Here is a 26,781-nt window from a genome sequence, read left to right on the forward strand (position 1 = left end):
TATGGAAGAACAGATTTTGAGCATTAGGAGTAGGATAAGGATGAAGGCATCTGTATAAGTTTCATGACTGTTGTAATAAATTACAAGTTACTGTGTGACTTAAGCCAATGGACATTCATTCAGGCCAGCAGTCCAAAGTCAAGGAGTCAGCGAGAGGAGCGCCCTCTGGAGGCTCCAGGGAGAATCTGTTCTTTGCCTCTTCTAGTTTCTAAGGGCTGAGGAAATGTCTTGCTGTGTTGTGACCACATCACTCCAGTCTTCAAGAACAGCATCTTATTCTCTCTCTCTCCTTTTTTGGGCGGGGGGGGGGGTGCACCCATGGCATATGGAAGTTCCCAGGCTAGGGGTCTAATCGGAGCTACAGCTGCTGGCCTACACCACAGCCACAGCCACACCAGATCTGAGACGCATCTGTGACCTAAACCACAGCTCACAGCAACACCAGGTCCTTAACCCACTGAGCGGGGCCAGGGATTGAACCCAAAACCTCATGGTTCCTAGTCAGATTTGTTTCCACTGAGCCATGACGGGAACTCCAAGAACAGCATCTTCTATTCTCCCTCTGCTTTGTCTTCACACTGCCTTCTCCCCTGTATGCGTGTGTTAACTCTCCCTTTGCCTTTTCTCTCTTTTAAGGACCCTTGTGATGACATCTGGGGCTTATCCAAATACTCCAGGATAGTAGTAATCCTCCAGACCCTTCATTTAATCACTTATGCAAGGTCTTTGCCATTTAAGGGAAACTTTTCTAAATTCCAGGTGTTAGGACATAAACATCTTTGTGGTGGGAGTGGGGAGATGGATATTATTCAGTCTACTATAGCATCCTGACTGCAAGAAATAGCATGAGAGGAAAAAAGAGAGAGAGAGAGAAAGAGAAGGAGTGCCTGGAGGACAGGGATCATATGGAGCAGCCCCAGAAAGTATGGCCTCCCACCTACCTTTCAGTCATATTGGTGGGAATAGGACTCCCAGACCAAAGAGTTAGGAATATGTGATGGAGGAAATCCTATATGTGTAGGTTAGAAAGAATAGCCAAGATCGGAATGTACAACCACAACAGTGTTCATATGAGAGAGCCTAGAACCACGCAAGTATTTGACCAGAGGTTGGTTGGGGTGATGAAGGCAGTGTCTTAGGAAGATTACTGCCTCCATCCTCTCCAACCCTGTTAAAAGGTATTTGTGCTTAGTATAGCCTCTATCTAAAATGTAAACTCCTTCATGGCCATAGGCTTCTCCAGAACCCTTGGGCCTGTAAGACTGCAACAAGGTACAAATTTCCATTCAGGACTTTTAGGACTTTTAGGACTCCTCTAGGCAGGTACATATGTTCTAACTTTTGGGTCGCTTTTTAAAATCTCTTTCCAGATGGCTTCCATCTCATTACTGCTTCTCCAGGCAGTAGGGGCCCTTTGCTCTGGTTTACCCAAAACTTGGTACAATCCCTTCCTTAACCCCCCAAAAGCCTAGTTGACACCAGAGTGTAATGCTGAACAAAACCTTACTCATGATTTGAGGATGACATAAAACAACTACTTTGTTTAAAAGGAATATTTAAAGCAGGATATTGGCCATTCAGGTCTTGGATTCCAACAACTGTGGCTCATCAGACCCCTTGCAACCATTTCTCTTCTTTTGTCAGGCTAATGATTTTCTTTCTTTCTTTCTTTCTTTCTTTCTTTCTTTCTTTCTTTCTTTCTTTCTTTCTTTCTTTCTTTCTTTCTTTCTTTCTCTCTTTCTTCATCCTTCTTCCTTCTCCTTCTTCTCCTTCTCCTCCTTTTTTTTCTGCCACACCTCTGGCATATGGAAGTTCCCAGGCTAGAGAAGCAGCTGAGGCCTCTGCCACAACCACAGCAATACCTGATTCAAGCCACATCTGAAATCTGTGCCATGGCTTGTGGCAATGCCAGATCCCTAACCCACTGAGTGAGGTCAGGGATTGAACCCGCATCTTCACAGAAGCAACATCAGGTCCTTAACACACTGAGCCTCAATGGGAACCCCAAATGGTCACTTTTCTTAAAAAAAAAAAAAACTTAGTAAAACGAAATGAGCCTTGCAGACCTTATGTCACCCTCTAGTCAATCCTTTCCATCCCTCCACTCCCACCCAGCTCCTTCAAGTTGTGATCTACATGCATCATATGCTCCCCAATCAACTGCAGTTCACCCTTTGCCCTACGTGGCCTCTGGCTCTCCTTAGTTAAGTCAAGGACACCCTGGCTGCTAAGTCTGTGATCCATCCTTATCTTCCTTAACCTCTTCAGCACTTGACACAAGCCTTGCTGTCCACTCTCCTGCACCTCTTGCTTTCCTACTTACTCAGCATCTCATGGCAGCTGCAGAAGAGAAACCAATGGAGACCATCATGGGCTCCCTGCAGAGGGGAAACTCACCACACAAAGATGATAAACTACCTTGCTTAATAATGTATAAAGTTAAGTGTTTTTCCTTCCTAACGCCATACACAAAAATAAACTCAAAATGGATTAAAGACCTAGATAGAAGACTAGATACTATAAAACCCTTAAAGGAAAACATAGGCCAAACACCCTCTGACATAAACCACAGCAACATCTTCTCAGATCCACCTCTTAGAGTAATGACAGTAAAAACAAAAGTAAACAAATGGGACCTAATTAAACTTAAAAGTTTCTGCACAGCAAAGGAAACCCTAAACAAAATGAAAAGACAACCCACAGAATGGGAGAAAATCTTTGCAAATGAATCAACTGACAAGGGATTCATCTCCACAATTTATAAACACCTTCTGCAGCTCAATACCAAAAAACAAAACAACCCCATCAAAAAATGGGCAGAAGATCTAAACAGACAATTCTCCAAAGAAGACAAATGGATGGCCAAAAAACACATGAAAAGATGTTCAATATCACTCATTAATACAGAAATGCAAATCAAAACCACTATGAGGTACCACCTTACACCAGCCCAAATGGCCAGCATCAAAAAGTCTACAAACAATAAGTTCTAGAGAGGGTGTGGAGAAAAAGGAACCCTAGTACACTGGTGGTGGGATTGTAAATTGGTGCAACTACTGTGGAAAACAGTATGGAGATCCCTCAGAAAAGTAAACATAGAACTACCATTTGATCCAGCAATCCCACTCCTGGGCATCTATCCAGAGAAAACCATGACTTGAAAAGACACACGTACTCCGTGGAGTCCCTGTTGTGGCTCAGTGGTTAACGAATACGACTAGGAATCATGAGGTTTCAGGTTCAATCCCTGGCCTTGCTCATTGGGTTAAGGACCCGGCGTTGCCATGAGCTGAGGTGTAGGTCACAGATGCAGTTCAGATCCCGCGTTGCTGTGGCTCTGATGTAGCCTGGCGTCTACAGCTGCGATTAGACCCCTAGCCGGGGAACCTCCATATGCCACAGAAGCAGCCCTAGAAAAGACAAAAAGACCAAAAACAAACAAACAAACAAAAAAAGACACATGTACTCCAATGTTCAGTGCAGCACTATTTGCAATAGCCAAGACATGGAAATAACCTAAATGTCCATCAACAGAGGAGTGGATCAAGACGATGTGGTCCAGGAGTTCCCGTCATGGCTCAGTGGTTAACAAATCTGACTAGTAACCATGAGGTTTTGGGTTCGATCCCTGGCCTTGCTCAGTGGGTTAAGGATCCGGCATTGCTGTGAGCTGTGGTGTACCTCGAAGACGTGGCTCGGATCTGGCATTACTGGGGCTCTGGCATAGGCCGGTGGCTACAGTTCTGATTAGGCCCCTAGCCTGTGAACCTCCACATGCCACAGGTGCGTTCCTAAAAAAGACAGAAAGACAAAAAAAGAAGAAGAAGAAGATGTGGTACATATACACAATGGAATATTACTCAGCCATTAAAAGGAATGACATACTGACATTTTTAGCAACATGGATGGACCTAGAAATTATGCTAAGTAAAGTCAGTCAGACAATGAGACACCAACATCAAATGCTTTCACTGACATGTGGAATCTGAAAAAAGGACACAATGAACTTCTTTGCAGAATAGATATTGACTCACAGTCTTTGAAAAACTTATAGTTTCCAAAGGAGACATTTCAGGGGGTGGGGGGATGCACTGGGGTTGTGGAATGGAAATCCTATAAAACTGGATTGTGATGATCATTGTACAACTATAAATGTAATAAACTCATTGAGTAATTTAAAAAATAATAAATAATTTAAAACATTAAAAAATAAATTAAAAAATTGAGGTAAAATGACATAAAACTTTAAAAAAAAAGTGTTTTTCAAACAGTGGGCTGTGAAATCAATTTACTCTGTTGCATGGCTCATGTTGAGCTAAATGGAATTGAATAGAGAGCATCAGAGCACATCACACATAGCAAAGCTGAGCATTTTGTGCCCAGTGTGTGTTTACCTGTGTTCACTGGTGAGGCTGCATATGTTTCTTACTATGGGCATAGTGAGAAAAGTAAAAAAGACACTGATCTAGGTCTTCATAAAGTTAACCCCAATATTCTAGAATGGAACCTAAGCTTTAATTTGAGGGGGAGAAAAGCACCCAAATTTCAGTGGCCCCTTTGATTACAAAGAGAAAAATTAGTGTTTACTCTAAAACAAGGATTCTAGAGCAACTGGTGGAAATTTGAAAATCTTTTTTCCCCAACAAAGATGACATGCAATGATTTTCCTGAGCTGCTCGCCTCTCCAGCCTCATTTTCCCACTTCCTACCTTGTGGTCTGCACTGTGGCCATACCGTGTCCTTTTGTCCACTCATTACAGTATATTCTCTTCTGGCTCAGGCCCTGGAATCTGCCATTCTGTTATGGGAAACACTCAACCCCCCTTCCCTTCCTTGCTCAAAGCTCCATTTTTTCCCCTCAGTCATCCTCTTACTCAGGCTGAGGAATCACTCTTTCTTTTTTTTTTTTTTAACTTTTTTTCTTTTTTTTTTAAATTTTTTTCTTTATTTTATTTATTTATTTATATTTATTTATTTTTTTTTTTTGTCTTTTTGTCTTTTCCAGGGTCATACCCATGGCATATGGAGTTTCCCAGGCTAGGGGTCAAATCAGAGCTGTAGCCACTGGCCTACACCACAGCCACAGCAACGCCAGATCCAAGCCATGTCTTTGACCTATGCCACAGCTCATGGCAACACAGGATCCTTAACCCACTGAGCAAGGCCAGGGATCAAACCCACAGCTTCATGGTTCCTAGTCAGATTCGTTAACCACTGAGCCACGACAGGAACTCCAGTATCACTCTTTCTAGGGAAACTTCTTGGACTCCAAGTCTAGTAGGTATTGAAATCCCCCAATGAGTCCCTGGGCTGGGGGATTCTGGACAAGCAATTCATGAACTGTGCCTCTCACCTTTTTTGTTATTTGTACCATCCCCCACCCCCAGGAGTCTTTTAAAACACTTCTCACCTGATTTCTCCTCCCTTTCCCCCATGAAATTCTTTTGGCTGTGCCCACAGCATGTGGCAGTTCCTGAACTAAGGATTGAATCTGCACCTTAGCAGCAACCAGAGCCACAGCAGTGACAACACTGGATCCTCAACCAGCAGAGCCACCAGGGAACTCCTCTCATGAAATTTTAATACCACACATATTTTATATGTCTGTTTTTATACTCTTGGGGGATCACAATCCATTATCTAACAGCTAAGACTTTTTGTAGTCTTAGACGATGAGGATTTCTTTTTTTTTTTTTTTTGCTTCATGGAACCAATTTTTCCCCATTAAAGGTGATACTGCCCCACTGAGAATGCATGGAATAGGATAAGAGAAAACTCCACTGTCCTCTTGATAGAGCTAAGGCAAAAATAGTTCACATTCTTTCCTGCTGAGAGGCCTGTGTCAAATGCTGAAGAGATTAAGGAAGATAAGGTTAAAATATAGAATTGGCAGCAAGTCTGACCTTGACCTCATGCAGGGCAGAGTCGGAGGTAGGGCAGAAATTATTTTGCAGCAGCAAGCGACTGTTGAATACAGGCTACAAATTCAAGCAGTTGGGCTGGGAAGAGATGGAAGAATTAGCTAGGCAGTGACATAAGGAATAGAATGTCTTCTGTTTTTAAAGGATGGGGCACACTTGACTCTAGGCTGATGGAGAAGCGCCTGTGGACAGTGAGAGACTAGAGAACATCAAGAAAAGGGTAAGTGGTTGGAAAGAAGCCCAGAGGAGGAGAAGGGAAGGGTCAAGGGAATCCTAGGTAGTGGGGGAGGGAGCAGAGCCAGGTTCCCCCACTCCGGGACAGCTGAGTGTGAATATAAATTGGTGCAACCACTATGGAGAACACTATGGAGGCTCCTTAAAAAACTAAATCTAGGAGTTCCCGTCGTGGCGCAGTGGTTAACGAATCCGACTAGGAACCACAAGGTTGCGGGTTCGGTCCCTGCCCCTGCTCAGTGGGTTAACGATCCGGCGTTGCCATGAGCTGTGGTGTAGGTTGCAGACGTGGCTCTGGCGTAGGCCGGTGGCTACAGCTCCGATTGGACCCCTAGCCTGGGAACCTCCATATGCCGCAGGAGCGGCCCAAGAAATAGCAACAACAACAACAACAACAACAAAAAGACAAAAGACAAAAAAAAAAAAAAAAAAAAACTAAATCTAGAATTACCATGTGATCTAGCAACCCCACTCCTGGGCATATATCCAGAGAAAACTCTAATTCAAAAAGATACACTCACCCCAGTGTTCATTGCAACACTATTTACAATAGCCAGGACATGGAAGCAGCCTAAATGTCCATCGACAGAGGAGTGGATAAAGAAGATGTGGTACATATACGCAATGGAATATTATTCAGCCATAAAAATAATGAAGTAATGCCATTTATAGCAACATATGTGGACCTAGAGATTATCACAGTGAATGAAGCTGGACAGACAAAGACAAATATCTTATGATACTACTTATATTTGGAATCTAATTTAAATGATACCCCCCAAAAAGCTTGTTTGAAAAATAGAAACAAACACACAGATTTCAAAAGCAATCTTATGGTTACCACAGGTGAAGCTGTTGGGGCGAGGGAAGAATTGGGAGGGTGGGAATAAAATATACACACTACTGTATAAAGTAGATGATTGACAAAATCCTACTATATAGCAGAGGAAAATCTACTCAATAGTTTGTAATAAGCTATATGGGAAAAAATGGATGTATGCATCTGTATGACTGATTTACTTTGCTGTACACTTGAAACTAAAACAACATTATCAGTCAACTATACTCCAATAAAATTAAATTAAAAAAATAAAGAACTATAAAAAAAAGAAATGCGGATGCTCCTTTTTAACTTTAGCAACTCACTCAGACAAGCACTAACATCCTCCTCGACTATTTTAGAGATCACTGAGGTAAGAAACCATAAGACTAGCTGGAGGCACTTTTCTCTGCTCACCCCACGGGCATCTTTCTAGTATTTTTTAAAAAACAGAATTTGCTTTTTAGAGCAGTTTTCGTTTTTTAGATAGACATTTTTTACAGCCGTTAGCAGGGGTTTCGGGAGGGAAGATGAACTGTTGGAGCACAGAAGATTTTTAGGGCAGTGAAATTTCTCTGTAGGATACTATTTGGGTGGATACATGTGATTATACCTTTGTGCAAATTCATAGAAGGTGCAAGACAAAGGGTGAACCCTAATGTAAATTATTGTCTTTGGATAATTGTCATGTCAGTTGCAACAAAATGCACCACTCTGGTGGGGATGTTGATAATGGGAGAGGCTATGCAGGTGGGGACAGGGGGTTTATGGAAAAACTAGGTACCTTATTCTCAATTTTGCTGTGACTCTTTCTGTCTGTCTGTCTATCTATCTATCTATTATGGCCTCACCTGTGGCATATGGAAGTTCCTGGGCCAGGGATTGAATTCCAGCTGTCACTGAGACAAGGCTGGAAGATTAACACACTGTATCACAGCAGGAATCCCATTTCCAGCAATTTCAAGCCAAATCCTTAGTATCTTAATTATTTCCTGCCACTGAGAGTGAGTTGGTTTTGACTCACCACTCAGAGTGGCACAGATGAAAACACCTGCAATGTTTTATGAGCCAGGGGACATTAAATCTCAAAGAGCACATTTTCCCCTGGAGGTTCACCAACCTGCAAAATGCAAGTCAAAAAAGCTGAGTGTGAACAGTATGATTAGAGCCTCTTCTTAAATATATACCAAAATGTCCACACATGTTTTTAGAGTAATAAAAAAGAGCTAAAGGAGAATATTCCCTTCTGTTTTCTGATTTTTAACTTTGGTAGATCTTTTTTCGTTCTAAGGAAATGGGTATGTGTTTTAAGGAAAGGTATTCTGGAGTCTACCCATTCCAGAAAATACCTCTGTGGAAAAGAAGTTTTCTATACTTAAAATGTTCTTGTGTGTATGCATATCACACACACACACACTGCAGAAATAAAAAGCACAGATGTACTTATAGTGACAAGCAAGACACCCCCCAGCTCCTGCCTCCCCCTCACTCTCTTACCATCTTCGTGGACAACTGCTCTCGGACAGATTCTATTTATACAAGCAAATACCTACTTATTAAAAAAAAAAAGAGTAAATACTAGCATATTATATGCTGTTCTGGACTTTTGTGTTTAACTTGTCTTGGAGATCCTTCTATAGCAGTGGATAAAGAGTTGCCTCATTCTTTTTCAGTGTGAGTTTAATAGTAAGGGTGTTGTAATTAAGAAATTACATGTTATTTATTTTTGCCAATTCAACAGCAGAGCTGCAACTACATTAATCTTTAGTTGTTTGGGCTTTAATATCAAAGACTTCGAAGTTTTAACATTTTTCTCTTCCCGTGATCTCTATTTCCCTTGCTAAGACACCCCATTCTGTGCCTGTCCAACCCCCATCCAAGGCTGGATATCATGACTAGTCATCTCATCTCATTTTTGATGAGTCAAATGTAACAAACCAGATGGCACGGCTCAGATGTCACTTAAGGATAATAGATTAAAGGATGAAATGAAAGTAAATACATAGGACAGAGGGCTAAGCGTTTATTGAATGTTTGAGGTTTGAATGTGTGTGTGTGTGTATCTTAATTGCTAATCAATTACAACTGAATTCACCTCCGCCCCAGCCTTGCACTTGCAGACTAGGATTAATTCCGTTTTAGCTCATATCATAAGATGAGTGCCCATCTCTGGACTGTTCTCAGAAGTCATAGTTGCTTAGATCACTAGTTCACAAGGACAGAGCACTCACTCAGATTATCTCTCAAGTACTGTTTCTGTTCTCTTCTCTCGGGGGAAGCAGGCAGACGCACTTGGCAAGGATAACTGAGAACGTAAGGGCAATCCTTGACTCGGCGGCTGGAGCAGGCTGTGTGCTAAAAGCAACTTAAAAACCTGCCCTAAAAATAGCCGTTCATTGTCAGCGGGAGTGAAAAGACAAGAGGCAGCGTGCCGCACTGTGATTCAGGCCTAATTAAAGGGTTGCGTCTGCGCTGGGTTATAAAGAAGAGCGGCTCCCGGAGACCATCTAGTCAGTTGCCAACTGCAAGGGTTCAACACCGACCCCGCAGACGGTGGAAGCTGTTGGATGCTGGCTTTGCCTCCACAATGGCAAAAATCATCTTGAGGCACCTCATCGAGACTCCAGTGCGATACGAGGAGGAATTTGAAGCTCGAGGTCTGGAGGACTGCAGGCTGGATCACGCTTTATATGCTCTGCCTGGGCCAACCACCTTGGACCTGGGGAAAGCCAGGGCGACTCAGGCTCCCCCAGTGGACTCCGCCGCGGAGGGGCCGCCCCAGAAAGGCGAATGCCGTTTCCAGATCCTGCTGGACGTGGTCCAGTTCCTCCCCGAAGATATCATCATTCAGACCTTCGAAGGCTGGCTGCTGATCAAGGCTCAACATGGAACCAGGATGGATGAGCATGGTTTTATCTCCAGAAGCTTCACGAGACAGTATAAACTGCCGGACGGCATTGAAACCAAAGATTTGTCTGCCACCCTCTGTCATGACGGAATTCTGGTGGTGGAAGTAAAGGATCCAGTGGGGACCAAGTGAAATCTTATCAGCGCCCGCTGATATGGCCGGAGGAAGACTCTAGTTCAGCCCATGGAATTACGGGAATGTCTGTATTAACCACGTATGAAATGATTTTTATGAAGATTAAAAATGTAGGCCTAGTTCCTGGTATGTTGAGGTTGTCTTTGTTATTCTTAATCGGAGAGTTAAATGGTTAAATTATGCTCCTATAACTCAAATCGATGCTGTTCTTATGCCTGAAACATTGACAATTTAGAGGAGGGTAGTCTGATACTAGAGAGGATTCAGAATTCTTTCTTTCTTACTCAACAATGCCAGAGAAACTTCATTTGTAACAACTGTTGGCGAAAGAGCCACACTAATTTAAGGAATTCTTATACATTTTATGAGAATTTTTTATATCACTAAAAGAAAAAGCTGTGATCCCCTTTTCTTTTCAGTATATTTTATTACAGTGGAGCTTTGTAAATACAGTCTGAAGGTTGGAAATTGGGCCTGAAATATATTTAGGATTTATTACATTTGTGACTGCCTTAAACTGATGTTGGAATCTTCAGACATAAATTTTATTTTTAAAAGTTCCAAATATGTACCTCCTATTTTTTAGCTAAAGTAAGTGTTTCATCTGCAGTGTTTTTTAAAGCTCAGCATATGTTCTGTGGCCACTTCTGATATACTAACATGTCTAAACTCACATTCATAAATTAATATCAAGTTTAGGAAACCACTTTAAAAAGTACAATTAGTGAGTGCAAAATGATTTAAACTATGCTCTTTAAATGTTATTTAAAACTTCAGATTTTGGAAAATGGCAAAATGTACTGCATCTGTTCTCACTGCATAATCCTTAGCTTTAAATAGCCTGGCAGGCGGTTGGTTCTGAGGCCTGAGCTTTTAGGGGTGTCTGAGTGTATATAGCACACTGGCTGCTTCTATTTCCTCCAACTGCTGCTTGGGCCCAAGGGAGCAGCTGAGACACTGGAGGTTAGGAATGTTCCTTTCAACAGCTGGTCTGTGATATTCCAAAGATGTGCTGTCTCATTCTAATACATATGAGATATTTCTTTGGGGAAAGTAGCAGCTTTTACCCCCTACCCCATGTGACACTGAGGACAGCGCTATGAATAGAAGAGGAATTTGGGTGTGGAAACCTCCAGGGTGGATTCTGACTGCTGACAATACCGCTGTGCTCCTCTGTGGTGCTTTATTTGTAGTTCACAGGCAAACACGAGGGACATGACACAAGAGGAAAAGAAGTTGGACAGTGATACAAGTGGTTTTAAAAACAGAGATGTCTGTTTACAGTCTAATTAAACTGAAAGGATTTTGAAGCTAGATGTTTATATGAGGTTACCGCCCAGGAAGTAATGTTTGTGCATCCAACTCTACGATAACAAATTTTGTTTGACAAAGTGAATATCAGAGACCAAATTTGCTATTTAGCAAAGTTAATAGTAAGTGATGGGATTATACCTGCTCTTATGATTAGAACTGGGATACCACATTACATTCTTCTCTCCCACTGTTGGGAAGAATAGCGTGAAAACAAACGAGTGCTCTGAGAAACAAACACACACAAAACCCCTTTCATTTGGCCTTGATTTTACTCTAGAAGAGATCCCACTTCTGAGAGTTCAGAAAGGGAAATTCTTACCACGAGGGGCTACTGATAGGAAATATTTCCTTTAAAAGCGAAAATTTACAATGGTCTGTCCATTTCTGCTATACTATAACAGTATACTATAACAGTAAAAAGAATAAACAACTAAAAGCTGAAAAGAAGAAAAAAGATAAAATTCCTTAGCAGGACCTATAAGTCTCACCCCATTCATCTTTGTACCCTAGAAACTAGTAAAGTGAAAACACCTACTAAATTATTTTTTTATTTTTTTATTTTTTGGCTTTTTTAGGGCTGCACTCGTGGCACATGGAGGTTCCCAGGCTACGGGTCTAATCCGAGCAAGAGCTGCCCGCCTACACCACAGCCACAGCAACACCAGATCCGAGCTGCGTCTGTGACCTACACCACAGCTCACGGCAATGCCAAATCCTTAACCCACTGAGCCAGGCCAGGGATCGAACCCACAACCTCATGGTTCCTAGTTGGGTTCGTTGCCACTGTGCCATGACAGAAAGTTCAACACCTACTAAATTCTTAATGAACACTTGCTTAAATTAAAAGTGAAAGTGAACATTTTAAGTAAACATCATTCAATTAGCATTTTTTTCTAAGATAAATTTTAAAGTAATACACAGTAATTTTTTTTTTCTGATTTGGAAAACAGACTAGACACCAGCAAAATATAAAAGCCATTTCTTCTTCTTCTACTACCATGAGATAGCTACCTTAAATTTCTAGTTCAGTCTTCTTTTATACATAAATACATGGATCACTTTTCAGAGTTAGGATTATATTTGCATGGTGTTTGATATCTTGTTTGTACTGGTTATTGTCTATTGCTCTCCCTGCCTCCTAACCCAGACCTATCCCCTGCCCTTCTCAGCCCCACTCTGAGCCCAAGCAGACTGGACACCCCCAGCCCCCTGCCCCTGGGCCATGACATTCTAGTTCTCAACTGGGTTCAGCCAAGAACAGGAACTGACTGCAGACCAGAGGCTAGAGAGAGGAGATGGGTGGGCAGGTGAGGAGAGGGGCAGGAGGAGAGAGGGGCAGGACACTTCTTTCTCCACTGCCAGCCTGCTGCAGATGAGGCTGTGGCTGGACTGGCATCCTCCCAGGACCAGAGTGCTGGAAAGATGGCCTCTCTTCCAGGACTCGGACTCACACCAGGCATTGGCATTCTGATGCTCCTTCTTCCTGTTGCCCCTTCGGCCCTTGGGGTGCTGATGTTTCCTGTCCTTTCTTGTTCCTGGTGCCTCACTACCCCCTATTGATTCCCCTTACTTTGCCTGCCCTTCCATAAATGATTCCTTCATTAAAGTCCCTTTCAGGTGATAAAAAGAAATTTTCACATGCTGAGGAGTGGAGAATTCATTCTGGCTTATACATAAGTTAACTTGAATTTTAACTGCTAACTAAAAGAGCCTGTTCGTGGCCTATCAAACATGCACTGTACATACGCTTTCATTATTACAGAAACGTGCACACTGACCAGATGTAAAGAATGTCTATGTTAAAAATAAAGATCAGGAGTTCCCATCATGGCTCAGTGGTTAACGAATCCAACTAGGAAGCATGAGGTTGCGGGTTTGATCCCTGGCCTTTCTCAGTGGGTTAAGGATCCAGCGTTGCCGTGAGCACCCTATAGGGCACTTCCCAGGGCAGAGGGCAGGGTAGAGAAAAGTGGAGAGTGAGGAGTGTCTGCTGTGGCTCAGCATAATGAGCCCAACTAATATCCATGAAGATGTGGGTTCCATCCCTGGCTTTGCTCAGTGGGTCAAGGATTTACCCACGGCATTGCCGTGAGCTGTGGTGTAGGTTGCAGACGTGGCTCGGATCCTGCATTGCTGTGGCTCTGGCGTAGGCCTGTGGCTACAGCTCTGATTAGACTCCTAGCCTGGGAACGTCCATATGCCGCAGAAGCGGCCCTAGAAAAGACAAAAAAATTTTTTAAAAATCAAAAAAAGATCAAATGCTCCCCTTCCTGGGAAACCAATGCTTGTCCTCCTTCGAAGATGGGACTCCCTGCCCAGGGGCCAAGGCCACACTGACTCCCTGCATATGTGCTGATCTGTTTTTCTGAAACCTCAAAGGAATGTATCCCTGATGTATTTGATGTTCTTTGTTCTGACAAGACATAAAACTGTGTTGAAAACCATACTTCTCTGGAGCAGTTCCTCAGAGTTATATTGGAGAGGCTGTCTTCCAGGCTATAGTCCTCAGTTTGACTGAAATAAAACTCTTTTCTATTCCTATTATAGACTGTTTATTGATTATTTTCATCAACAGAGGTGATGAAATTCTGGCTTGAACCCTGATTGTTTGACTTCTTAAGTGACTTTTAAAAAATAGTGCATTACTTTATTTTGCTAGCAAATATTAACTGATTTGTAATGGCTATGCACTATTGCAACACTATTCCTTTCCACTCCTGGTCCCAACAGGCACTATCAAATTGGAGTAATTCAAATTAGGATAATTTATTTATAAAGCGATTAATTACGAAGGAGTGGACATGGTGCAGAGGAGCTACAAGGGACAATGCCATAAACTGAAGGTAGCAGTGTGGAGCTGGTACATCCCTCAAGTCCAAAGGGATGAGAGGAGGTCAGAAATCAAAAAGAAAGTGGGACAGAGGAGACCACCAGCCGTGACTTTCATGTGAGGGGCACAACCAGCCCAAGTGAATCTCACAGCTGCCAGGAGAATAAATACTTTCTCCCTCCAGTCTCCCAGCAGGGCTCCCTTTGGCTCGACCTACCTGGCAGCCAGAGGGTGTGAGCACCCTATAGGGCACTTCCCAGGGCAGAGGGCAGGGTAGAGGAAAGTGGAGAGTGAGGAATGTCTGCTGTGGCTCAGCATAATGAGCCCAACTAATATCCATGAAGACGTGGGTTCCATCCCTGGCTTTGCTCAGTGGGTCAAGGATTTACCCACGGCATTGCCGTGAGCTGTGGTGTAGGTGGCAGACATGGCTTGGATCCTGCATTGCTGTGGCTGTGGTGTAGGCCAGCAGCTACAGCTCCAAACTGACCCCTAGCCTGGGAAGTTCCTTATGTCACAGGTGTGGCCCTAAAAAGCAAAAAGTAGAGAGTGACTCTTGGGGACTGGAGGAAAACTCCAGCACCTCAGTAAAGTAAGAACTGTTGTTACAGCTCTCTGAGAAAACTTATCCTATGAAATACAGCCTGAGACAAGGACTGATGTGCCGACACCTTTTTGGAAAGTGCGAGCCCAGGATGATAAAGGTGAGGCAATTACAGGGGTGGGGGAGGCAAGAAAAGGTGGGTAGCAAAGCGATGCGATGGGTAACCATGCTAGTTACTGTTTTACAATGAGCTGTAAAGAAAATGCAGCCTCCTGGCAGGGATGCTGGCTCAGCACCTAGTTCTCCAGATCTTCAGAAGAAGTGGAATCTGATAGCAATCCACAGGGAGGAAAGGAGATGAACTGTGTCTTCCCTGCTTCCTATGGCCCATCTGTCAAGGTTCTGCTCACAGGGAGCAGATTCTCCTGCACTCTGGGTCCTATCACCCAACCCCTAAGTGGCTGCTCGGAAAACCAGACCCATGCCCCACCGTGTGACATTTCATCCTTGCTGGGACCAGAAGGATGACTCGGCATGTCAGGGCCCAGTCGGGGAGAGGAGTGCAGGCTCAGAGCTTCCACTTGGACTGCAGCCACCCAAGGAGGCTTGGCAAAGGCTCTGACAAAGGTGGCAGCAGCATGGTCCGGGAGGCAGGCGATACCTTCCAAAAATAAGAAGGCGGGGGGAAGGTACACAGGGTTTGTATCCACAACAACTTCAAATCCAGAAGTGTAGGAAGAGGGAGCCAGGCAAATCACACAGTCTTACAGCATCTACACTGCCTTCAAATTAGGAACTCTAACATCACCTTATATTTTGATCTATTTTTTTCTTTTTATGGCCATACCTGCAGCATAGGTAAGTTCCCAGACTAGGGGTCGAATTGGAGCTGCAGGTGAGGCCTACGCCACAGCCACGGCAACCCTGGATCTGAGCCACATCTGTGACCTGCACTGCAGCTTGCAGCCATGCTGGATCCTTAACCCACTGAGTGAGGCCAGTGATCAAACCCACAACCTCATGGAGACTACATCGGGTCCTCAACCCACGGAGCCACAACGGGAACTCTTTGATCTAATTTTAAATTAAATTAAATTTTTTTCTGTTTCATTACAGGATATTGAATATAGTTCCCTGTGCTGTACAAATAGGACCTTGTTGTTTATCCATTATAAATACAATCCAACCCTTCCCTGCCCCCTCCCTCTCTCTTGACAACCACAAGTCTCTTCTCTATGTCTGTGAGTCTATTTCATAGATAAGTTCATTTGGTTCATATTTTAGATTCTACATAAAAGTGATATTATATGATATTTGTCTTTCTCTTTCTGACTTACTGCACTTAGTATGATAATCTCTAGGTCCATCCATGTTTCTGTAAATGGCATTATTTCATTCTTCTTTATGGCCAAGTAATATTTCATTGTATATATGTACCACTTCTTCTTTACCCATTCATCTGTCAATAGACATTTAGTTTGCTTCCATGTCTTGGCTATTGTAAATAGTGCTGCGAAAATTTTAATCTGCCTAGGTACAAAGTTGGTCCTCCTAAACTTCTTCAGGATTTTCCTTTTCCTGAAGATAATGGACCAATCTTGGAAGTCCAGAAGACATAGAAGATTTTGATCCCACTGACCTCCCTGTCATAGGCAACTCTGCTGCGCTAAGACGGGAACTCCCAAGAAGTTAAATATTAGTTCATATGATGACATTATATTTACATATTATATTTTGAAAATAACTGTTTAAGCAATTGAGTTAGCTAGATGTTCTCTACAAAATAACAGAGATGGTATTTTAAATTAAAAAAATGACTAAGTAGGAGTTCCCAATGTGACGTTGCAGAAACAAATCCGACTGGGAACCATGAGGTTGCAGGTTCAATCCCTGGCCTCGCTCAGTGGGTTAAGGATCTGGTGTTGTCATGAGCTGTGGTGTAGGTCACAGACACAGCCTGGATCCTGCATTGCTGTGGTTGTATATAGGCCAGAAACTGTAGCTCTGATTCGACCCCTAGCCTGGGAACCTCCATATGCTGCAGCTGCGGCTCTAAAAAGCAAAATAAAATAAAATGACTAAGTAAGTTGTTCTAAGTAACTATTTTCTTCTGTTTCCTCAGCATTGTTTAATAAACATATATATGTATATGTAAAGCATGTATGTTTGTATATAAAATCCTTTTTTATTGTTTTCTAACTTCAAGGATAAATATAAAAAATATATTGCAGTAAGATAAAATGGTCATATGATACCATTCTTTGTAATTTGTTGATATTTTCTTCTTGACCTGGTATATAGTAATTTTTCTCAAATGCATCATGTGTTCTTGAAAATAAATCTTTGTATGTTTTCTATTTGAGAATATATATAAACAATGTCCATATACATATAAACATATGTATGATTAAGCTTGCTATTTTACAAAAGAGAAAATCTCCAAGTCCCTCCCCCCACCCCCCCGGCTGCATATCAGGGAGAGGGTACATGTGAATGGCTGACCTAGAGACCGGAGAGCTGAGAGAGACACCATCTGAGGCACAGACATATCACTCTTGTATCAGGTTCAGGATAGGGTAGCAGGGATGAGAAGAAACCCTAAGGCCCTCTAATCCCAAACCATGCTGAAGAGGCCTCATCCTGCCTTCAGATCAGTGAAGCCAATGACAAAAAAATCCAGAAAACCCAGAACCATTTTAGCTACAAATTCAACTCTCTACACTAGCACTCTGACAAAAGGGGCATGCTTATTTCTGAGCATAAATTTTATTTACTTCAGTCTCTACTGCTCTCTAATGTATAATGCACGGTATAGAGTAAAAAATTATGAGTCAAAGAAAATATGACCAATCAATAAGAGAAAAGATGAGTAATAGAACCAGACCAGAGTCTTTAAAATTACAATGATAAATATGTTAAAGAATCTATTGCAAATGTGAGCCATATGAATGAATAGATGAAGAATTTCAGCAGAGAAATGAAAACTATACAATAGAACAAAATGGAAATGCCAAAAATGAAAATACAATATCAGAGATGAGAGATTCTTTCAATACACTTATTATCAATGTGGCCCATCACACACACACAAAATCAGTTAATGTACACTTGGGTCAATAGAAATTATCCAAGGCAAAATACAGGGAACAAAAAAGAGTAGGAAAAAAAGTAAAATATACAAAGTCTGTGGAATAGTATCAAATCAACCATCATAAGTATACTTTGAGTAAAAAAGAGAAGAGATTAAAAATAAGGCAAAATATTTCTTGAAAAAACGATGACCAAGGATTTTCTAAAACTGATGCAATACAACAAACCACATATCAAAACTCGGTAAAACATTAAGCAGAACAAATAAATTACACCTAGGCCCATCAAAGTCAAACTGCTGACCTCCAAAGATAAACAGCAAATTTTAAGATCAGAAAACAAGATATGTTATACTTTTATGTATCATAACACAAGTATAAAAATGACAGCTGAAGTCTCAACAGACACAATGGGAGCCAAAAAAAAAAAAAGGTAAAATTTCTTTATAGTACTAAAAGAAAAAATATCATCATCCTAGATCCTATAACTAGTGAAAATGTCCTTTTAAAATAGAAGAAAATAGGAACGCAAATTGGTACAACCACTTTGGAAAACAGGGTGAAGTTTCCTCAGAAACTAAATATAGAACTACCACATGATCCAGCAATTCCACTCCCGGGCATATATTTGGACAAATTCAAAAAGATACGTAAAAAAATTTAAAAAAGATACATGCACCCTATGTTCATAGAAGCACTATTCACAATAGCCAAGACATGGAAACAACCTAAAAGTCCATTGAGAGATGAACAGATTAGCAAGATGTGGTATATATACACAATGGAATACTACTGAGCCATAAAAAGAATGAAATAATGCCATTTGCAGCAACATGGATGCAACTAGAGATTCTCATGCTAAGTGAAATAAATCAGAAAGAGAAAGACAAATATCATACAAGCTCACTTATATGTGGAATCTAAAATATAGCACAGATGAACCTATCTACAAAACAGAAACAGACTCACAGACATAGAGAACAGACTTGTGGTTGCCAAGGGAAATGGGGGAGGAAATGGGATGGACTGGGAGTTTGGGGTTGGTAGATGCAAACTATAACATTTAGAATGGATAAGCAACGAAGTCTTATTGTATAGCACAGGGAAATACACACAGTTTCTTTGGATAGACTATGATGGAAGATAATATAAGAAAGGGAATGTATATATGTTATGACTGGGTTACTTTGCTGTACAGCAGAAACTGCCACAACATTGTAAATCAAATATACTTAAATAAAAAAATTTAAAAACTCAAAAAAATAAATTAAATGGAGGAAAACAAAAATACATTCAGATTAATAATATTAAGGAATGATTTCTGTCATTTAAATAATGCAAAGAAGATGTGTATTAATGTTCAGAAGGAATTATTCTGTAATTACTTTAGTGTATCTAGAAAATATTTTCACTGTTTTATATTCTTAAATTCTGCAGGATTTTCCACTGAAGAGGTAAGATTATAGAGAATGAAAAAATTTTTTCCAACATCCAAAAATAGTTGCACTGAAGAAAAAGCAAAGGGTCATGTAGAATGAGGGCATTAAAAAAAGTTTGCTATTTTGTTATTCAAATAGTCTTCTCCTTTTTATTTTTTTCCTTTATGGCTACCAGAAACACATAGATTAGCCTTTAAAAATCCCTCAATTATAAAATTAAAATTTTAAAATTATGACCAGGAGTTCCCATTGTGGCTCAGTGGAAACGAATCTGACTAGTATCCATGAGGATGCAGGTTCAATCCCTGGCCTTGGTCAGTGGGTTAAGGATCCAGCATTGCTGTGAGCTGTGGTGTAGGTTGCAGATGTGGCTCTGATCTGGCGTTGCTGTGGCTGTGGTTGTGGCGTAGGCTGGCAGCTATAGCTCCAATTTGACTCCTAGCCTGGGAACCTCCATGTGCCAGGGGTGTGGCCCCAAAAAGACAAAAATAAATAAATAAATAAAAATTATGATGAATTTTTCCTTTGAATATATTGAGATTATGCTGCTGTGTGATCATGAATTTATAATTTTTCTCAATTGGCTTATTTCTTATATTACTATGTAGGATCTCTCTTTATTCAATGGTTTTTGCCTTAAAATCTATTCTGTCTAACACTACCCCTTTTTTGTTTTACTATTTGCATGATATCATTTTTTCTCACACACTCAATATAGTTTTTTTTTTTTTTTTGGTCTTTTTAGAGCTGCACTCACAGCATATGGAAGTTCTCAGGCTAGGGATTGAATTGGAGCTATAGCTGATGGCCTATGCCACAGTCACAGCAACACGGCATCCCAGCCATGTCTGTGACCTACACCACAGTTCACAGTAACACCAGATCCTCAACCCACTGAGCAAGGCCAGGGATCAAACCTGCATCATCATGGATATTAGTTGGGGCTGTTTCCACTGAGCCATGAAGGGAACACTTCAATATAGTTTTATTTTAAGTGTGTTTCTTAAAAGCAGTAGCATGTAGCTGAATTTAAAAATACAGTCTGACGATCTGTCTTTTAATAGATGAATTTAACTCAGTTACCTATTGCATTAAATACTTAGATATATTTCTTATTTCATGTACTAGTTAATCATTATTTTCCTTTGTTTTTCTTTTTTTGTCTTTGAATTTGTATGCTTACTTCCTGTTTTTCTACTTTGATCTTTAAGTTAATAAAATTTAAAGATAGTTAAAAAGTGTATATGTTAATATACATGTTTGAAGGAAAACAATAAAAGCATATAATGTAGACATTTCAAATGATTCAATATAAAGGGAAAGGAATAGGAAAAAATGTAAAAATCACAAACACATGGATTTTTGTGGACACTACAAAATACATTACTAAATAAGCAACGGGCCACTGATAAAATCAAAGAAAAAAAATGAAAAAAAAATATCTGGAGGCAAATGAAAATTTGAACACAACAATCCAAATCTATGTGACATAGTTCTAAGAGGGAAGTTTATAGTGCTACAAGCCTACCTCAGGAAATAATAAAAATTTCAAATAAATAACCTAGCCTGTATCAGGTTAAACACAAAGGAACTATAAAAAGAAGAACAAACAAAACACAGTAGAAATCATAAAGATCAAAGCAGAAATAAATGAAATAGAAGCTAAAAAACAACAGAAAAAATTAATGAAATGAAGAGAGAGTTCTTTGAAAAGATAAACTAAATAGATAAACCTTTAGTCAGATTCATCCAAAAAAAAAAAAAAAAAAAAAAGATGGCCCAAATCAGTAAAATCAGAAATTAAAAAAGGGAAGTTAGAAATGAAACCTCAGAAATACAAAGGATAATAGGAGATTACTAAGAACAACTCTATGCCAATAAAATGGACAATCTAGAAGCAGTGGACTAATTTCTATAAATGTACAGTCTTCCAAGGTTAAACCAGGAAGAAATAGAAAATATGAATATACCAATTACAAGTAATGAAAATGAATCAATAATTTAAAGAACTCTCAACAAACAGAAGTCCAGGACCAGAAGGCTCCACAGGTGAATTCTACCAAACATTTAGAGAAGAGTTAACACCTAGCCTTCTCAAAATAGTCCAAAAAATTGCAGAAGAAGGAACACTTCTAAACTCATTCTATGAGGTCAGCATCACCCTGATACTCAAAACCTGACAAAAATATCACACACAAAAAAGAAAATTATAGGCCAATATCACTTACGAACACAGAAGCAAAAATCCTCAACAACATGCTAGCAAACAGAATCCAGCAATACATTAAAAGGATCATACACCATGATCAAGTGGGATTTATCCCAGGTGCACAAGGATGATTCAATATCCAAAAATCAATCAATGTGATTAAACCATATTAACAAATTAAAGAATAAAAATCATATGATCATCCCAATAGTTGCAGGAAAAAAACTTGATAAAATTCAATATCCATTTACGTTTTAAAGAAACTCTCCAGAAAGTGAGTACAGAGAGAACATATCTCAATATAATAAAGCATTATAAGCCCACAGCTAACATCATACTCAATGCTGAAAAGCTGGAAGCATTTCCTTTAAGATAAAGAACAAGACAAGGATGTCCACTCTCATTGCTTTGATTTAACTTAGTATTAGAAGTCCTAGCCGGAGCAATCACACAAGAATAAGAAATAAAAAGCATCCAAATTGGAAAGGAATAAGTAAAACTGTCACTGTTTGCAGATGACATGATACTATACACAAAAAATCCTAAAGATGCCACCAGAAAACTACTAGAGATCATCAACGAATTCAATAAAGTTGCATGATACAAAATTAAGATATAGAAATCTGTTGCCTTTCTATACACTAACAACAAACTATAAGAAAGAGAGATTAGGGAAATAATCCCATTTATCACCACATCAAAAAGAATAAAATGCCTAGAAATAAACCTACCTAAGGAGGTAAAAGACATGTACTCTGAAAGCTATAAGACAATGATGAAAGAAATTGAAGATGACACAAACAGATGGAAAGATATTTTGTTTCATGGATTAGAAAAATTAACATTGTTAAAATGACCATACTACTGAAGGCAATCTATAGATTCAATACCATCCCTATCAAAATACCAACGGCATTTTTTTTATAGAACGAAAACAAATAATTCTAAGCTCTGTATGGAAACATGAAGGACCTCACATAGCCAATATAATCTTGAGAAAGTAGAATAGAGCATAAGACATCAAACTATACTACAAACTATAGTACAAAGCTATAGTAATCAAGTCAGCTTGGTACTGGCACAAAAACGGACACTTAGATCAATGTAACATAATAGCAAATCTAGAAACAAACCCACAAATTTATAGTAAATTAACTTATGACAAAGGAGATCAGGATAAATAATGGAGAAAAGTCTCTTTAATAAGGGGTTCTGGGAAAACTAGATAGCTACACATAAAAGAATAAAATTAGAAAACTTTCTTATACTACATGAAAAAATGAACTCAAAATGAATTAAATACCTAAAAGTAAGACCATAGCCCATAAAAAGTCTATAAGAAAACATAGGCAGAGCACTTTTTGACATAAATCATAGCAATAATTTTTTGATCTGTCTCCTGAGGCAAAGAAAACAAAGCAAAAACATACAAATGGGATCTAATTAAACTTAAAAGTTTTTGTATAGCAAAGGAAACCATCAACAAAATGAATAGACAACCTATCAAATGGGAGAAAATATACAACTGTTAAGGGGTTAATATCCAAAGTGTATAATCAACTTATACAACTCAATATAAGAACAAAAAATAAACAACCTGATTAAACAATGGACAGGAGATCTGAATAGGCAATTTTCCAAACCAACAGGGACATGAAAAGATGCTTAACATTGCTAAACATCAGAGAAATGCAAATCACAACCACAAAGAGATATCATCTCATACTGGTCAGAATGATTATCATCAAAAAGACCACAAAGAGCAAATGATGGTGAAGATGTGGAGAAAAGGGAACCCAAGTACATTGTTTGGGGGAATGTAAAATGGTGTAGCTACTGTTGAAAACAGTTTAAAAGTTCCTCAAAAAACTAAAAACAGAACTACCATATTAACTAGCAATTCCATTCCTGAGTATACATCTAACAAAAATGAAAACACTAATTTGAAAAGACACAAGTACCCTAATGTAAACAGCAACATCATTTATAATAGCCAAGATATGGAAGCAACCTAAGTGTCCATCAACAGATAAATGGACAAAGAAGATGGGGTGTGTGTGTGTGTGTGTGTGTGTGTGTGTGTGTGTGTAGGATTATTACTCAGATTTTTAAAAAAGAATGAAATTTTGCAATTTAAAACAACATAGATGGAGTTCCCGTCATGGCGCGGTGGTTAACGAATCCAACTAGGAACCATGAGGTGGTGGGTTCGATCCTTGGCCTTGCTCAGTGGGTTAAGGATCCCGCGTTGCCATGAGCTGTGGTGTAGGTCACAGACGCAGCTCAGATCCCGCGTTGCTGTGCCTCTGGTGTAGGCCAGTGGCTACAGCTCTGATTAGACCCCTAGCCTGGGAATCTCCACATGCTGCAGGATCGGCCCTAGAAAATGCAAAAAGACAAAATAAAACAAAACAACATGGATGGACCCGGAGGATATTCTTAGTGAAACAAGTCAGACAAAAAAAGTCAAGTAACGTATGTTATCACTTATGTGTAGAATCTAAAAAATACAACAAGCTAATAAATATAACAAAACAGAAAAAAGCCTCCTTGTTCTCTCTAGTAATATATAGAGAGATCCCATATTAGAGAATTAGAATTTGCACATACCATTTAGCAGTATCCACTTCAAAACATATCTGAATAACTAAGCTTTCTGTATGTGACATTTTCCCCAGTTTTCAAAGCTATTCTTTCCTAATAATTTTATCAGAACTTAAGAATACTTGAGAGTCACTCTTGCAAATGTTAAAACATATTGTCATGCTACAATAATTAAAATATTGTGTTATTGCACAAGAACAAATTAATCAAGGAAACAGTAGGAAACACTGAACAAAAACCCATTATAAAATTTAATTTGATGATAGCAGCCGTTAAAATAAATAGGAACATGATTCAGTATATGCACCTAAGATAACTGCATAGCTATCTAGAAAAATTAAATTAAAAACTTATCCCTATTACGAACTACAATCAAGAAAATTATAAGTGAATTTTAAAAGTAAATGTAAAAGAAGTTCCCATTGTGGCTCAGTGGTAACGAAGTTGACTAGTGTCCATGAGGTTGCTGGTTTGATCCCTGGTATTGCTCAGTGGGTTAAGGACTCAAGGTTGCTGTGAGCTGCAGTGTAGGTCACAGACATGGCTTCAATCTGGCACTGCTGTGGCTGTGGCACAGGCTGGCAGCTCCAGCTCCAATTTGACCCCTAGCCTGGGAACTTCTATATGCTGCAGGTGCAGACTTAAAACAAAAACAAAAACAAATGAACAAAAAAAAAGGTAAATGTAAAAGACAAAAAATGCCATAAATATAGACTGTGGTGGTTATCTGTCATTCTCTTTGCTTTCCTCTGCTCTGTTCTGTGCCCCAGGAACTGCTCTCAGGGTTCAAGTTGGATTCATCCAGTTGAAGGCAAAAACAAGAGAGTAGCCTGTGGACAGAAAGACAGATTGGAGTATTTTTTTTCTCTGACTCTTGCCGTTTTGGTTCCAGTTTCTGGCAGGGGGTTGCCTCCCTCTGTCTAGAGCTTTGGTAAGGCCGCCTTCTCTTCTCTGGCTACAGCTCACACTGGGCCAGTAGTTCTGTTTCCTCTGTTCCTTCAGGGTCACGGGGGTAACGACTTCCCATTGTTACTGGTTTCTGGGTGCCTGTAAGTCTGTATCTATTCCAAAGTGTGGAAGTCTTCCCACATCACCAAGCAATTCTGCCATACCAGCTCCGTGGCCTCAGTTCTGACACTAGCTACCAGAGGTCCCACAAGGTAAGAGTTCAGTGTGACAAGATTGCTCCTTTCACCCCAACTTCAGATAACACTTGCAAGCCCAGGTTGTTTTCTGCGCTTCTGATCAACTGGCTATAACTGGACACCCCCCCTCTCCCCCCCCGCCTGGCCTGGATTAATTTACTGGAGCAGCTCAGAGAACTCAGAGGAACATTTTACTTACTAGATTATTATAAAAGAGTACATAACTCAGGAAGAGCCAGATGGAAGAGAAGCATAAGACACAGAATGGGGAAAGGACGAGGAGCTTCCATGCTTTCTCTGGGTCCTTCTTTCCTTGAATCTTCACATGTTCACCAACCTAGAAACCCTCAGAACCCCTTCCTTTGGGGTTTTTATGGAGGCTTTATTACATAGATAATAATTGATTAAATTGTTGGCTATTGGTGATTGAATTCAACCTCTAGCCCCTCTCCCCTCCCCAGGGATGAGGACTGAAAGTTTCTCAAACCTCTAACCCTATGATTGGCTCTCCTGGCAACCAGCCCCCCTTAGGTTACTTAGGGGCTTTCCAACCATCACCATTAACATAACAAAAGACGCCTTTGCTGCTGTCTCCACTTAGGAAACTCCAAGGGTTTTAGAAGCTCTCTACTAGAAAAAAGAACCAAGGCCAAATATATATTTCTTACTAGAAATCACAATATTACAGTGCCTCAACATTTTTGTTGGCCCCTCAGCCCTTCTCCCCTCTACGTAAACAATCACGTTACTATATATTTTTTAAAAAGCTAATCTAGGTACACGTTTTGTTTCCCCTTGGAACTCTGAATGATGTATCCACTTTCTTTTGGCACAAGAAAGGCCTCTTTAAACAAAGAAACAAAAAGATAGCAAAAAAAATAGAAAAACATAAAAGAAAAACTTTTGGCCATGCCCATTTCATGTGGAAGTTCTCAGGCCAGGGATCAAACCTGAGCCATAACAGTGACAACACCATATCCTTAACCACTAGGCCATCAGGGAATCCTATAATTTTTTTCTCTTTTCTTTTTTCTAGGAATCCCATACATTTTTAAGAATTAAGAGATATTTGCAACTTTTTGAATTTTGTCTAGTCTGTGTTTGAGACTAAAAGGTGCAATGATAGTCAATGTTGCTGAGTATGGTAAAACAATATCTCTTTGCTGCTGGTTTGTACCATAAATTAGCACAATCTTTCTGCCAGGAAGTATGTTAAGGGTTTTGATATAATTTTAGAAGTAGAGTAGTAAGAATTAAAGAATTTACTCTAATGACACAATAAAAAAATCTGGTACAAAATTCATAAGGCATTCTTTACTTTGAAGTATTGAAAATATAATAAATTTGTTAAGCTAGCTAAAGTCTATCCATATTATAAAATCCTATATTGCCGATAAAAATCATCTTCTAGGAAAACACTGAATGCTCTCTAAAATTAAGAAAAGAAAGCAAATTACAAAAAAGTATACAAAATCTCCTCCTTTTGTTTCAGTGCTTATATGTCAATAAGTTTTCTCCATGTCAGTAAGTTTTTGTTTAGGATGTTATTTTAATGGCAGTATTATACTTCATAATATGGGTATGCCATA

The 26,781-nt window shown here is 39.9% G+C and overlaps 1 protein-coding gene and 1 long non-coding RNA gene across 6 annotated transcripts in view; one reads left to right on the top strand and one right to left on the bottom strand.

The window, feature by feature from the left end:
- The window catches only part of LOC110257265 (uncharacterized), a 159,954-nt gene that overhangs the window by 119,875 nt on the left and 13,298 nt on the right, over nucleotides 1-26,781 (bottom strand). The gene's annotated exons all lie outside the window — the stretch shown is intronic.
- Nucleotides 9,485-10,147, top strand: HSPB3 (heat shock protein family B (small) member 3). Its single transcript, XM_003133967.5, has one exon. The coding sequence runs from the start codon at nucleotides 9,563-9,565 to the stop codon at nucleotides 10,013-10,015; it is 453 nt and encodes a 150-aa protein (XP_003134015.1). The 5' UTR covers nucleotides 9,485-9,562; the 3' UTR covers nucleotides 10,016-10,147.

The sequence above is a fragment of the Sus scrofa genome, chromosome 16 (assembly GCF_054392235.1).
Source record: "Sus scrofa isolate SSC_HxYL_T2T_F1_AM1 chromosome 16, Sscrofa_HxYL_maternal_Yorkshire_Landrace_v2.0, whole genome shotgun sequence".
Classification (NCBI taxonomy): domain Eukaryota; kingdom Metazoa; phylum Chordata; class Mammalia; order Artiodactyla; family Suidae; genus Sus; species Sus scrofa.

Bases quoted from the DNA above. Each gene is read 5' to 3' on its own strand.
- HSPB3 (XM_003133967.5), top strand. From the start codon at position 9,563: ATGGCAAAAATCATCTTGAGGCACCTCATCGAGACTCCAGTGCGATAC.